The 12,518-nt window shown below is 44.1% G+C and overlaps 1 protein-coding gene across 1 annotated transcript; it reads left to right on the top strand.

Moving 5' to 3' along the window:
• The first annotated feature begins 659 nt into the window (after positions 1-659).
• On the top strand, positions 660-9,779 carry LOC124703445 (probable O-methyltransferase 2). The gene is made up of 3 exons (XM_047235657.1): positions 660-675; positions 8,549-9,357; positions 9,480-9,779. The coding sequence occupies exons 2-3, from the start codon at positions 8,551-8,553 to the stop codon at positions 9,777-9,779; spliced, it is 1,107 nt and encodes a 368-aa protein (XP_047091613.1). The 5' UTR covers positions 660-675; positions 8,549-8,550.
• Positions 9,780-12,518: the final 2,739 nt, after the last annotated feature.

Here is a 12,518-nt window from a genome sequence, read left to right as displayed (position 1 = left end):
TCCATTAATCAACAAGCTAGTTATACAAGAGGCTTACTAGGGACTCCTTGTTGTTTACATAACACACATGTATCAATGTTTCAGTTAATACAATTATAGCATGGTATGCAAACATTTATCATAAACACAAAGATATTATAATAACCACTTTATTATTGCCTCTTGGCCATATCTCCAACAGTCTCCCACTTGCACTAGAGTCAATAATCTAGATTACATTGTAAGGTACCTAACACCCATGGCATTCTGGTGTTGGTCATGCTTTGCCCTTGGGAGAGCTTTAGTCAACGGATCTGCAACATTCAGATCCGTGTGTACTTTGCAAATCTCTACTTCACCATCTTCGATGTACTCGCGAATCGAATGGAAACGCAGCTTGATATGCTTTAGCTTCTTGTGTGACCTTGGTTCCTTTGCATTGGCGATGGCACCCGTGTTGTCACAATAAATGACTAACGGGTCCAATGCACTAGGAACCACACCAAGCTCAACAATGGACCTCTTCATCCATACCGCTTCCGATGAAGCCTCTGAAGCCGCTATATATTCAGATTCTGTTGAAGATTTCGCCACCGTGCACTTGCTTGGAACTGCTCCGGCTTCATCGCCACACCATTCAATATAAACATGTACCTAGACTGAGACTTAGAGTCATCAGGATCGGTGTTCCAACTTGCATCGGTGTAACTGGTTACAACGAGCTCTTGGTCACCGCCATAACAAAGAAACATATCCTTAGTCCTTTTCAAGTACTTTAGGATATTCTTGACCGCTGTCCAGTGTTCCATTCCTGGATCACTTTGATATCTGCTGGTCAAGCTAACAACATGTGCGATATCCGGTCTAGTACACAACATGGCATACATGAGAGAGCCTACTGCCGAAGCATAGGGGATCTTGCTCATCCTCTCTCTTTCATCTGCCGTAGCTGGACCTTGAGTCTTACTCAAGACCTTACCTGGCAACATAGGCAAGAACCCTTTCTTGCTTTCATCCATTCTAAACTTCTTTAGAATCTTGTCCAGGTATGTACTCTGTGAAAGGCCTATTATGCATCTTGATCTATCTCTATAAATCTTGATGCCTAAAATGTACGCTGCTTCACCAAGGTCTGTCATTGAAAAAGACTTATTCAAATAACCTTTAACGCTGCTTAATAGTTCTATATCATTCCCAATCAATAATATGTCATCCACATATAATATCAGGAACGCTACAGAGATCCCACTAACTTTCTTGTAAATACAGGCCTCACTATGAGTCCGTATAAAACCGATGTCTTTGATCACCCTATCAAAGAGTAGGTTCCAACTCCGGGATGCTTGCTTCAGTCCATAAATGGAACGCTGAAGTTTGCATACCTTGTCAGCATTTTGAGGATCGACAAAACCTTTGGGTTGTACCATATACAACTCTTCCTCAATGTCACCATTAAGGAACGTCGTTTTGACATCCATCTGCCAAATCTCATAATCGAAAAATGCAGCTATTGCTAACAAAATCCTCACAGACTTTAGCTTCGCTACAAGTGAGAAAGTCTCATCGTAGTCAACTCCTTGAATTTGTCGGAAACCCTTTGCGACAAGTCGAGCTTTATAGACAGTAATATTACCATCAACATCTGTTTTTCTCTTGAAGATCCATTTATTCTCGACAGCCTTGCGGCTATCGAGTAAGTCTACCAAAGTCCATACTTTGTTATCATACATGGATCCCATTTCGGATTTCATGGCTTCTTGCCATTTGTTGGAATCTGGGCTCACCATTGCTTCTTCATACATCGCAGGGTCCTCATCATTGTTGTCCACAATCATGACATTTAGACAGGGATCATACCAATCAGGAGTGGTACGCTCCCTCGTCGATCTGCGAGGTTCAGTAGCTTCCTCGTTCGAAGTTTCATGATCATGATCATTCGCTTCCTCTCCTATCGGTGCAGGCTGCGCGGGAACATCTTCCGGCACTGCGCTACTCTGATCTATGAGAGAAGGTTCAATAACCTCGTCGAGTTCTATTTTTCTTCCAGTCACTTCTTTAGTGAGAAACTCCTTCTCAAGAAAGGATCCGTTCTTGGCAACAAAGATTTTGCCTTCGGATCTGTGATAGAAAGTATACCCAATTGTTTCTTTAGGGTATCCTATGAAGACGCATTTCTCCGCTTTGGGTTCTAGCTTGTCGGGTTGTAACTTCTTTACATAAGCTTCGCAACCCCAAACTTTAAGGAACGACAGACTTAGGTTTCTTTCCAAACCATAATTCATACGGTGTCGTTTCAACGGATTTAGAAGGTGCCCTATTTAAAGTGAATGCAGCTGTCTCTAATGCATAACCCCAAAACGATAAAGGCAAACCAGTAAGAGACATCATAGAACGAACCATATCTAAGAGAGTTCGATTACGACGTTCGGACACACCATTGCGCTGTGGTGTTCCCGGCGGTGTCAACTGTGAAAGTATTCCGCATTTCTTTAAATGCATGCCAAACTCATAACTCAGATATTCGCCTCCGCGATCAGAACGCAGAAACTTAATATTCTTGTTACGTTGATTTTCTACTTCACTTTGTAATTCCTTAAACTTCTCGAAAGTTTCGGACTTATGTTTCATAAAGTAAATATACCCATATCTACTCAGATCATCCGTGAAGGTTAGAACATAACGATAACCACCGCGCGATGCTACACTCATTGGTCCGCACACATCGGTATGTATGATTTCCAATAAGTTTGTAGCTCGCTCCATTGTACCAGAAAATGGAGTCCTAGTCATTTTACCCATTAGACATGCTTCGCATCTATCAAGTGACTCAAAGTCAAGTGACTCAAGAAGTCCATCGGAATGGAGTTTCTTCATGCGCTTCACTCCAATATGACCAAGACGACAGTGCCACATGTAAGTAGAATTATCATTCAATTTAATTCGCTTAGCATCAATGTTATGAACATGTGTATCACTACTATTGAGATTTAACAAGAATAAACCATTCATCTCAGGTGCATGGCCATAAAAGACATTACTCATATAAATCGAACAACCATTATTCTCAGACTTAAACGAATAACCGTCTTGCATTAAACAAGATCCAGATATAATGTTCATGCTCAACGCAGGTACCAAATAACAATTATTGAGGTTTAAAACTAATCCCGAAGGTAGATGTAGAGGGAGCGTGCCGACGGCGATCACATCGACCTTGGATCCATTTCCAACGCGCATCGTCACCTCGTCCCTTGCCAGGCTTCGTTTATTCCGCAGTTCCTGTTTCGAGTTACAAATGTGAGCAACCGAACCAGTATCAAATACCCAGGCACTACTACGAGAACCAGTAAGATAGACATCAATAACATGTATATCAAATATACCTTTCTTCTTGATAAGGCCGCTCTTCAGATCAACCAAGTATTTGGAGCAATTACGCTTCCAGTGCCCCTTCTCCTTGCAGTAATAGCACACAGCATCAGGCTTAGGGCCAGCCTTAGGCTTCTCAGGAGGCGCGACAGCTTTCTTGCCGCCCTTCTTGAAGTTGCCCTTGTTGTTAGGCTTGCCATGTTTTTGAAACTCGGTGGTCTTGTTGACCATCAACACTTGGTGCTCTTTACGTATCTCAATCTCAGCAGATTTCAGCATGGAGAAGAGTTCAGGTAACTCTTTGTTCATGTTCTGCATATTGTAGTTCATCACAAAGTTCTTGTAACTAGGTGGCAGTGATTTGAGGACACGATTAATCCCCAGCTTGTTAGGAATCACTATCCCCAAGTCACTGAGTTTCTTCGCATGCCCGGACATAGCGAGCATGTGCTCACTAATGGAGCTGCCCTCTTCCATCATGCAACTGAAGAAGTGTTTCGATGCTTCGTAGCGTTCCACGGCCGCATGAGTTTCAAAAATAGCTTTCAGCTCATTGACCAGCTCATACGGATCGTGGTGCTCAAAATGTTTTTGAAGATCGGCTTCCAGACTGCACATGATGGCACACTGAACTTGAGAGTACCGAATGACCCAAGTCCCCAAACATTCTTTACGTCCTCAGATACTACAGGAGGTGGTGGGGAACCCAGCGGTGCTTCGAGCACATATTGCAGATTTCCACCACTGAGGAAAATCCTCACATGGCGGAACCCAGTCGGTGAAGTTGCTACCGTTGCTCTTAAGCTTTTCTTTCTCTAGGAACTGGTTAAAATTGATGGAGGGGGACGCCATGATCTACAACATATTTGCAAAGAGTTTAGACTAAGTTTATGATAAATTGAGTTCAATTTTAATTCTTAAATTAACTAGGTGAACTCCCACTTAAAACAATATCCCTCGCATTGTTTAGTGATTACACGAACCAAATCCACTACACCAAGTCCGATCTTCACGAGAAAAGATGTAGCTTCAAAGGCGAACACTCAAGGTGTTCATCATATCATTCATATGACTCATGCTCTACCTTTCGGTATCCCGTGTTCCGAGACCATGTCTGTACATGCTAGGCTCGTCAAGGCAACCTTAGTATCCGCGTGTGCAAAAACTGGCTTGCACCCGTTGTATGCACATGTAGAGTCTATCACACCCGATCATCACGAGATGCTTCGAACGACAAGTCTTAGCAACGGTGCATACTAAGGATGAACACTTTATTATCTTGATATTTAGTGAGAGGGATCATCTTATAATGCTACCGTCGCGATCTAAGCAAAATAATATGCATAAAAGGATTAACATCACATTGAATTCATAATGTGTGATATGACATGGCCTTTCTTCTTGTGCTTTTGATCTCCATCTTCAAAGCACGGACATGATCTCCATCATCACTAGCATGGCGTCAAGGTCAGTGGCGCCGCTTCATGGTTGTCCATCACTTATAGCTACTATAACAACTACTTGAAATAAAGCTATTACATGATGATTAGACACGCAGGTCTTTAACAAAAATTAAAGACAACCATTAGGCTCCTGCCGGTTGCCATAATACAACAATGAACATCTCATACATCAAATATAATCATCATCACATTATGGCCATATCACATCACCAAACCCTGCAAAAACAAGTTAGACGCCTCTAATTTGGTTTGCATTTTTTACGTGGTTTAGAGTTTTCGAGTAAGATCCAATCTACCTACAAACATGAACCACAACGGTGATACTAGTGTTGACAATAGAAGTGCAAATTGCAATCTTCACTATGGTGGGAGAGACAGACACCCGCAAAGCCACTTATGCAATACAAGTTGCATGTCAAGCGTGGAGCAAGTCTCATGAGACGCGGTCATGTAAAGTTAGCCCGGGCCGCTTCATCCCACCATCCCGCAAGAAGCAAAGTACACAAACTAAAGCAACAAAAGCATCACCGCCCACAAAACCATTGTGTTCTACTCGTGCAACAGATCTATGCATAGACATGGCTCTGATACCACTGATGGGGTTCGTTGCATAGAAAACAAAAAATTTCCTACCGCAAGACGAATAAAACCAACAGATCTAATCTATGGAACACCCAAGATCTAATCTACAAGATCGAAGCAACGAGATTGAGATGAGACTAACCCTCGAAGATTCCAAAGCCTACGAGATTAATCTCGTTGTTGGTGTAGACGATCGTCCCCGGTGCTCCCAATCCGGCAGCATTTCCGTACTCGGTCGCGCGTACGGTGTCGATGAAACTCCTTCCTCTCCCGTTCCAGCGGGCAGCGGAGGTGTGGTAGATCTCCTCCAAGTTCCAGCAGCACGACGGCGTGGTGGTGGTAGTGGAGGAAGAAAACTGCAGGGCTTCGCCTAAGCCGGAGCAGCGTATGGTGGAGGGAGAGGCGGCCAGAGGAGGAGGCAATGATGGGGGGTGGTGGCCGGCCACCCCCTCCCCTCTTTATATAGGGGGCCAGCCGGCCAGGGTGGCCCCCCTTCCCATCTAGGGTTAGGGGGGCGGCGGCCAAAGGGGGGAGAGGGCTTTCCCCTCCCCCAAGTTGATCCCCCCCAGGGAAACCCTAGGGGGTTGGCCGGCCTGGGCCTTGGGGGGCATGTGCCCCTGGCCCATTAGGCCAGGGAGCATCCCCTCGGCCCATGCTAGGCCTCCTAGGTCGTGGGCCCCATGGTGGACCCCTCCGGAACCTTCTAGAACCTTCCAGTCAAACACCGAAAAAATCCCGAACATTTTCGAAACCCAGAAATCAACTTCCCTTATATGAATCTTATTCTCCGGACTATTCCGGACCTCCTCGTGACATCCTGGATCACATCCGAGACTCCGAACAAACTTCGTCTCCATACCATATTCAAATCTACTTATGCGACATGGAACCTTAAGCGTGTCACCCTACGGTTCGCGAACTATGCAGACATGGTCGAGACTCCTCTCCGAGCAATAACCAATAGCGGGATCTGGAGATCCATAATGGCTCCCACATATTCAACGATGACTTTAGTGATCGATTGAACCATTTACATACGATGCCAATTCCCTTTGTCACACGATATTTTACTTGTCCGAGGTTTGATCATCGGTATCTCCATACCTTGTTCAACCTCGTTACCGACAAGTACTCTTTACTCAGTACCGTGGTATGTAATCTCTTATGAACTATTCATATGCTTGCAAGCTAATCAGATGACATTCCACCGAGAGGGCCCGGAGTATATCTATCCGTCATCAGGATGGACAAATCCCACTATTGATCCATATGCCTCAACTCACACTTTCCAAATACTTAATCCCATCTTTATAACCACCCATTTACGCAATGGCGTTTGATGTAATCAAAGTACCCTTCCGGTGTAAGTGATTTACATGATCTCATGGTCGAAGGACTAATGCAACTATGTATTGAAAGCTTATAGCAAATTGAACTTAATGACTTGATCTTATGCTACGCTCATTTGGGTGTGTGTCCATTATATCATTCAACCAATGACATAACCTTGTTATTAATAACATCCAATGTTCATGATCACGAAACCATGATCATCCATTAATCAACAAGCTAGTTATACAAGAGGCTTACTAGGGACTCCTTGTTGTTTACATAACACACATGTATCAATGTTTCGGTTAATACAATTATAGTATGGTATGCAAACATTTATCATAAACACAAAGATATTATAATAACCACTTTATTATTGCCTCTTGGGCATATCTCCAACAGCCGGAACTCCTGAGGTAGCCCACCACTGCCTCTAACTGCGGGATGGTGCCATGTACTGCCGCACGAAGCCAACTTAGAGTCAACATATGCAATAATAAGCTATAAAAATGTACATTAGTAATTTATGATCTATCTTTCACTCTCACAAAATGTCTAGGTGCACGTGCTAGAGCTGGCTATTGCATAAGAGTCCACTCTCCTTCTCTCTCCTCATCTCTCTCCTCCAACTAAGAAATAGTATACTATTTTAATCTTTATAGCCAGCTAACAAGGATTTAAGGCTACTCATAGTGCATAGTATCATACTATACTAGTATCATCCATATGATACTTGTCTATGATACTATCTCTATAGTGGGCGGTATTATAGAGTAGTATCGTAAACTTCTAAATTTATTATTTTGTAGAATTTCAATGTAAATCTACGTATAAGATCAATTTGGCATTTACTTTTCTCGTAACGTGCGCTATGAGCCTATGATACAGTATCCACCTATGTTACTCTAAGACTACCCACAATGGGAGTATCATAGGTAGTATCATGCATTTCATGCATGCAAAATGCTGATGTGGCCGTGCAATTAAGGATGAGAGAGTGTACTAGTATCATAGGTAGATACCGTATCATAGCACATAATACTAGAAAAAATAATGTCAAGTAAATCTTGTACACATATTTGCATTGAGGATTCTACAAAACAATTAATATATGGAGACTATGATACCAGTATATGATACCATGCATTGTGGAGATAGTAACATGTAGTAGTATCATACGCATGATACTTCTATATGATACTATGCATTGTGACTAGTCTAATTCTATCTCTCGTCCTTAATTGCATGGCACATCATCATTTTTGTGGGCTAGCATGCATGATACTACCTACTACCTCCGTTTGAAGGAATAAGACGCCCTCGTTTTACATACTTTTTGTTTGACCAAGAATTATTTTAAATAGATAAAGATTATTTGTATGAAATTAGTATCATTAAAAAGTGTTTTCAATACGAATCCAGTGATACTAATTACATATAATATAAAGTGTTTTCAAGATTTTGTTGCTCAATTTTTATGATCAAAGTTCGTTTTAAAATACGTGCGTCTTATTCCTTAAAACGGAGGTAGTATAATACTAGCACTTATAGTACTTGCTCTTCCAAACACTGACAATTTGTTTAAGTACCTCGCCTTCCACGAGAAAGATGCTACACAATCCATTCACTGACAATTTGTTTAACTACCTCGCCTTCCACGAGACATTAATTAAGTATATAGCTGCTGAACACCAAGTTAATAAACAATACTACTCCGCTGAGCACTCTATTTAAACCCTCGAATGCAGCACATAGATCAGTCACAAGCTGATCAGCGCCAAAAAGAGAGCATCCGTAGCCGAGACAGATACTAGAGAAGAGAGCAATGGCCCCCCAGGCCCCGACTATCGAGGTTCCCACGGATGCTGAGCTGCTGCAGGCACAGGCTGACCTGTGGCGACACAGCCTCTACTACCTCGCGTCCATGGGGCTCCGCTGCGCCGTCCAGCTCGGCATCCCAACTGCCATCCACAACCTTGGCGGGGTCACCTCGCTGCCCGACCTGCTGACTGCGTTGTCCCTGCCCCCAAGTAAACAACCATTCCTCGGCCGCCTAATGCGTGTGCTGGTCACCTCAGGTGTATTTGCAGCCGGCGGTAACGACTCCGAGGTGGAGCTCTTCCGCCTGAACCCACTGTCCCAGATCCTAGTTGATGGCGTCGTCGCCGACGATCACCACATCCAGACATCCTTCGTTCTGGCCGTGACATCGCCGCACTACACTGAGGCCGCGCTGGGGCTAGCCAACTGGTTCAAGAAAGAGGTCGTGGGGCCGGTGCCATCGCCGTTCGAGGACGTGCACGGCGCGGCGCTCTTAGACGAGAGCACGGCGCTCCTAGACAAGGATCTCGACGCTCTAGTCAATGAAGCTTTGGCCGCCCACGACAACCTGGGGATCGGCGCGATCATGCGAGAGTGCCATGGCCTCTTCAACGGGCTTGAGTCTCTCACCGACTGTTGCGGCGGCGATGGGACGACGGCGAGGGCCATCACCAAGGCCCATCCGCACGTCAAGTGCACCGTGCTGGACCTTCCCAAGGTGATCGACAAAGTTCAGTCGGATGGCGTCGTCAACTATGTTGCTGGTGACTTGTTCCACACCGTCCCAAAGTCTCAGGCCGTGATGCTCAAGGTATGGCATATACATTGTAGACCAATGGGAACTATATATTACCATGTCTGATTATTACCCAAAAAATGCATTAATTTGCAAAATTTAGAAGATAATTAATTGTTCTCATTTTTTGTGTGTAGCTTGTGCTGCATCACTGGAGCGACGAGGATTGCGTCAAGATCTTGTCTCAGTGTAGGAGTGCCATTCCTTCACGTGAGGAGGGAGGGAAGTTGATCATCATAGACATTGTGGTTGAACCTTCTCTCGGACCAATAATGTTTGAGGCCCAGCTTCTGATGGACTTGGCCATGCTTGTGTACACAAGAGGCCGTCAGCGTAACGAAAATGACTGGCGTGAGCTCTTCGTGAAAGCGGGGTTCACTGACTATAAAATTGTCAAGAAATTAGGAGTACGAGCTGTCTTCGAAGTCTACAAGTGAAAGGTTTCCTAAAAACGTCATACCCAAAGTGTGTGCTTACAAAGCACATGCGGGTCTGAAGTTCATATGGATATGGTGTGCTTGATAAAGGGAATAAAGGGAGTATAATACCCTATATTCGTAAGGAAATTGCCATGGCTCAGCAGGGAAGTGTTTTAAGCATGGTTATTATATTGTATTATATATTTTCGTCCGAAAGTATTATTGATATGGTTGGTGTGTTTGTGTATGTATTATGTTTGTGTTCTCCATTTGGGCTTTGTTTGATGCTGAGACTTGCAGTGCATGCTATGTACTTCTACGATATAACACGCTACAATTAACTAACATGGCAGCCCTCGGAAATTTGAGGGCATTATAGTAATTAGATACAAAATATGAAGTGTTCATTTCTTATCCTGTGCTAATATATTTTTTACTCTAATTACCTCCTGCATTGCAAGCTACTTGATGTTTTAGGTAAAATAAAATATTTTTAAGGAAAAAATTAATGATATTTATTATTTTTGTCTAATGGACTTTCTTATATTGTCATTTTTAAAGTTGGGAGCACACCAACCAAATAACCTGGAAAGCCACATGGCCGCTACATAAATTAATTGGCACGTGCTTGAAAGCATATATAGGCTAAGCAATGTGGAAATAAGGATTATCTGCTGGATATGCAGAGCAATCTGCTACGATTTTTTCACATCCTCTACTTGCAACCAAGGTAGCTAGGCTTGCACTAAATTTGTTTGGCATGTAAAACTGAATTCATTTTCTATAATAGGAGGGAAAACACACAAATCCTTGGCTAATAGACCATTGAGCACTCGTTTGCTGCAACTCGGTTCTCCTTCACGTAAGCTCCTACCAATGCTCATGTTAGTGGCTAAGAGCATCTCCAGTCGCGTCCCCCAAACCGTCCCCCAAACGGCGTCGGATTGAGCGTTTGGGGGACGTGTTTTGTTCGTGCCGCGTTTGGGGATGTCGCTCCCCAGTCGCGTCCCCCAAACAAAATTTTGGAAATTTTGAACTTAAGCGAGATTCGATTAAATTCATCCAAACTTGGCATATATTACATAGATTCGAACGAGATTCGACTAAATTTAAACTAAACCTAATCTAGAAGTACTTGCGGCGGCCGGAGGTGTCGTAGTACTGATGGAAGATGTACATGTCGTCGGTGACGACCTCCTGCTTGACGCGTCGACGGGCTCGTCCTTCACCAGGTCGCTTGGCCCTGCCTCGCCGTCGTCGGTGAGGTCCACGAGCGGCTTGTCGGAGTCGCGGATGGACAAGGCGAACGCCGTCTCGAGGTCGCCCCTCCAGGCATCCTTGTCGTTGAGCGACGCCAAGTACGCCGCTCGCAGCCCTAGGCAGTCCTCGGGGTCGTCGCTGCTGGCGATGAGGCGCTGCTGCCGCTCGTACTCCGCCAGCTGCGCCGCCTGCGACGCTTCCTCCGGCTCCTCCTTCACCTCCGGCTTCGGGATGAGGAGGGCGCCGCCCCGCCTCTCTTGCTGGCGCCGGCTGCCGCTGCTGCCGTGCCTCGGTTTGACGGGTGTCGCCGACTCCTCCGTCACGCGATTAGGGACGGTGTAGGGCGCCGAGCGGTACGACGAGGACGGCGTAGATCGGGCCGGTCCTGAGGAAGAAGAGTTCGAGGAGGACGAGTACGTTGTCCTCCTCGACTGCCATTGCGCTCCACAGTAAGTACATGTGTTTACTATTTCCTTATTTTTAATCCCTAGTGGGGTGTATAAAGAAGGTTACGAACATGTCTTTGCGTCAACTATTTTTTTGACTTAGGTAATGGCACTACAAGATCCACTCCAACTAATGCACACCATTCCCTCTAATGTTATATCGACTACGTGGATAATTCTAACATCAAGAACGGAGAACAACTATAATATATCAAATAGAAACAAAAATCAAGATTGCATCTCAATAGATCATCTCCTAAGACAAGCACCAATCATCAATACTACATAATCAATGATGTAATCATGTACGATAGCTCATTTCTTCTAAACATTAGTAGTACCTAGAGGGATATGATCAACCTGCAGCTTCCATAAATCGATGGTCTACGGGTTAAACTATGCCCCTTCATGATGGAGATCAACAAAGAAGAATATGCAACCATAGGCGATTCTATCGGTGGTTCCCTATCAAATTATCTTTTGCTGGTGGTCTGCATAGCCTGTACTTTCTCTTCGTTCTCTCGCGGGCTTTGTGCGGTGATACAAAAAACCAAAAGGGTATATATGGAGTTTAAGGTTAAGACGTAGTCATTGGCCAAATGGTGGTGGCTGTCGAAGATTTGGTAGAATGTGGGCTCCATGACAAGGGTAGGGACTACGCTATGTCGTGAGCCCACAAGTTTCATCACTCGGGACCCTCATTGAGTTTCGGTGCTGGGTATCCTCCCCATAGAAAAAATAGGAACTCGGGGTTTTCTCAGAGATAATTGTAGTCCAAAAAGTTCCTATAACTCAAAAGTACGACACAAAGGATGTTCAACGTTACATGATTAATAGCAAATAAATGAGATTCAATGGAACATCTAAATAACCTATTAAAACATTAAAGGAACTATATTAAATGCATATAATAGTGGAAGTAGTATAACAAAACTGAAATAGTCATAGACAAGTTTTGGACGCATCAGTGGCCTTCAAGAACTTTGTATGTTCTTTGTACTACTAATTAGCAAAGTGCAAGGAAATATCTATCACAAAGTCACTTTATAAG

Source organism: Lolium rigidum, chromosome 3, assembly GCF_022539505.1.
Source record: "Lolium rigidum isolate FL_2022 chromosome 3, APGP_CSIRO_Lrig_0.1, whole genome shotgun sequence".
Classification (NCBI taxonomy): domain Eukaryota; kingdom Viridiplantae; phylum Streptophyta; class Magnoliopsida; order Poales; family Poaceae; genus Lolium; species Lolium rigidum.
Note: the sequence above shows the minus strand (reverse complement) of the source record. Positions and strands in the feature narration are given on the sequence as shown.

Coding starts and splice junctions, on each gene's coding strand:
- LOC124703445 (XM_047235657.1), top strand. CDS start 8,551: ATGGCCCCCCAGGCCCCGACTATCGAGGTTCCCACGGATGCTGAGCTG. Junction 9,358..9,479: donor CTCAGGCCGTGATGCTCAAG/GTATGGCATATA, acceptor TTTTGTGTGTAG/CTTGTGCTGCATCACTGGAG.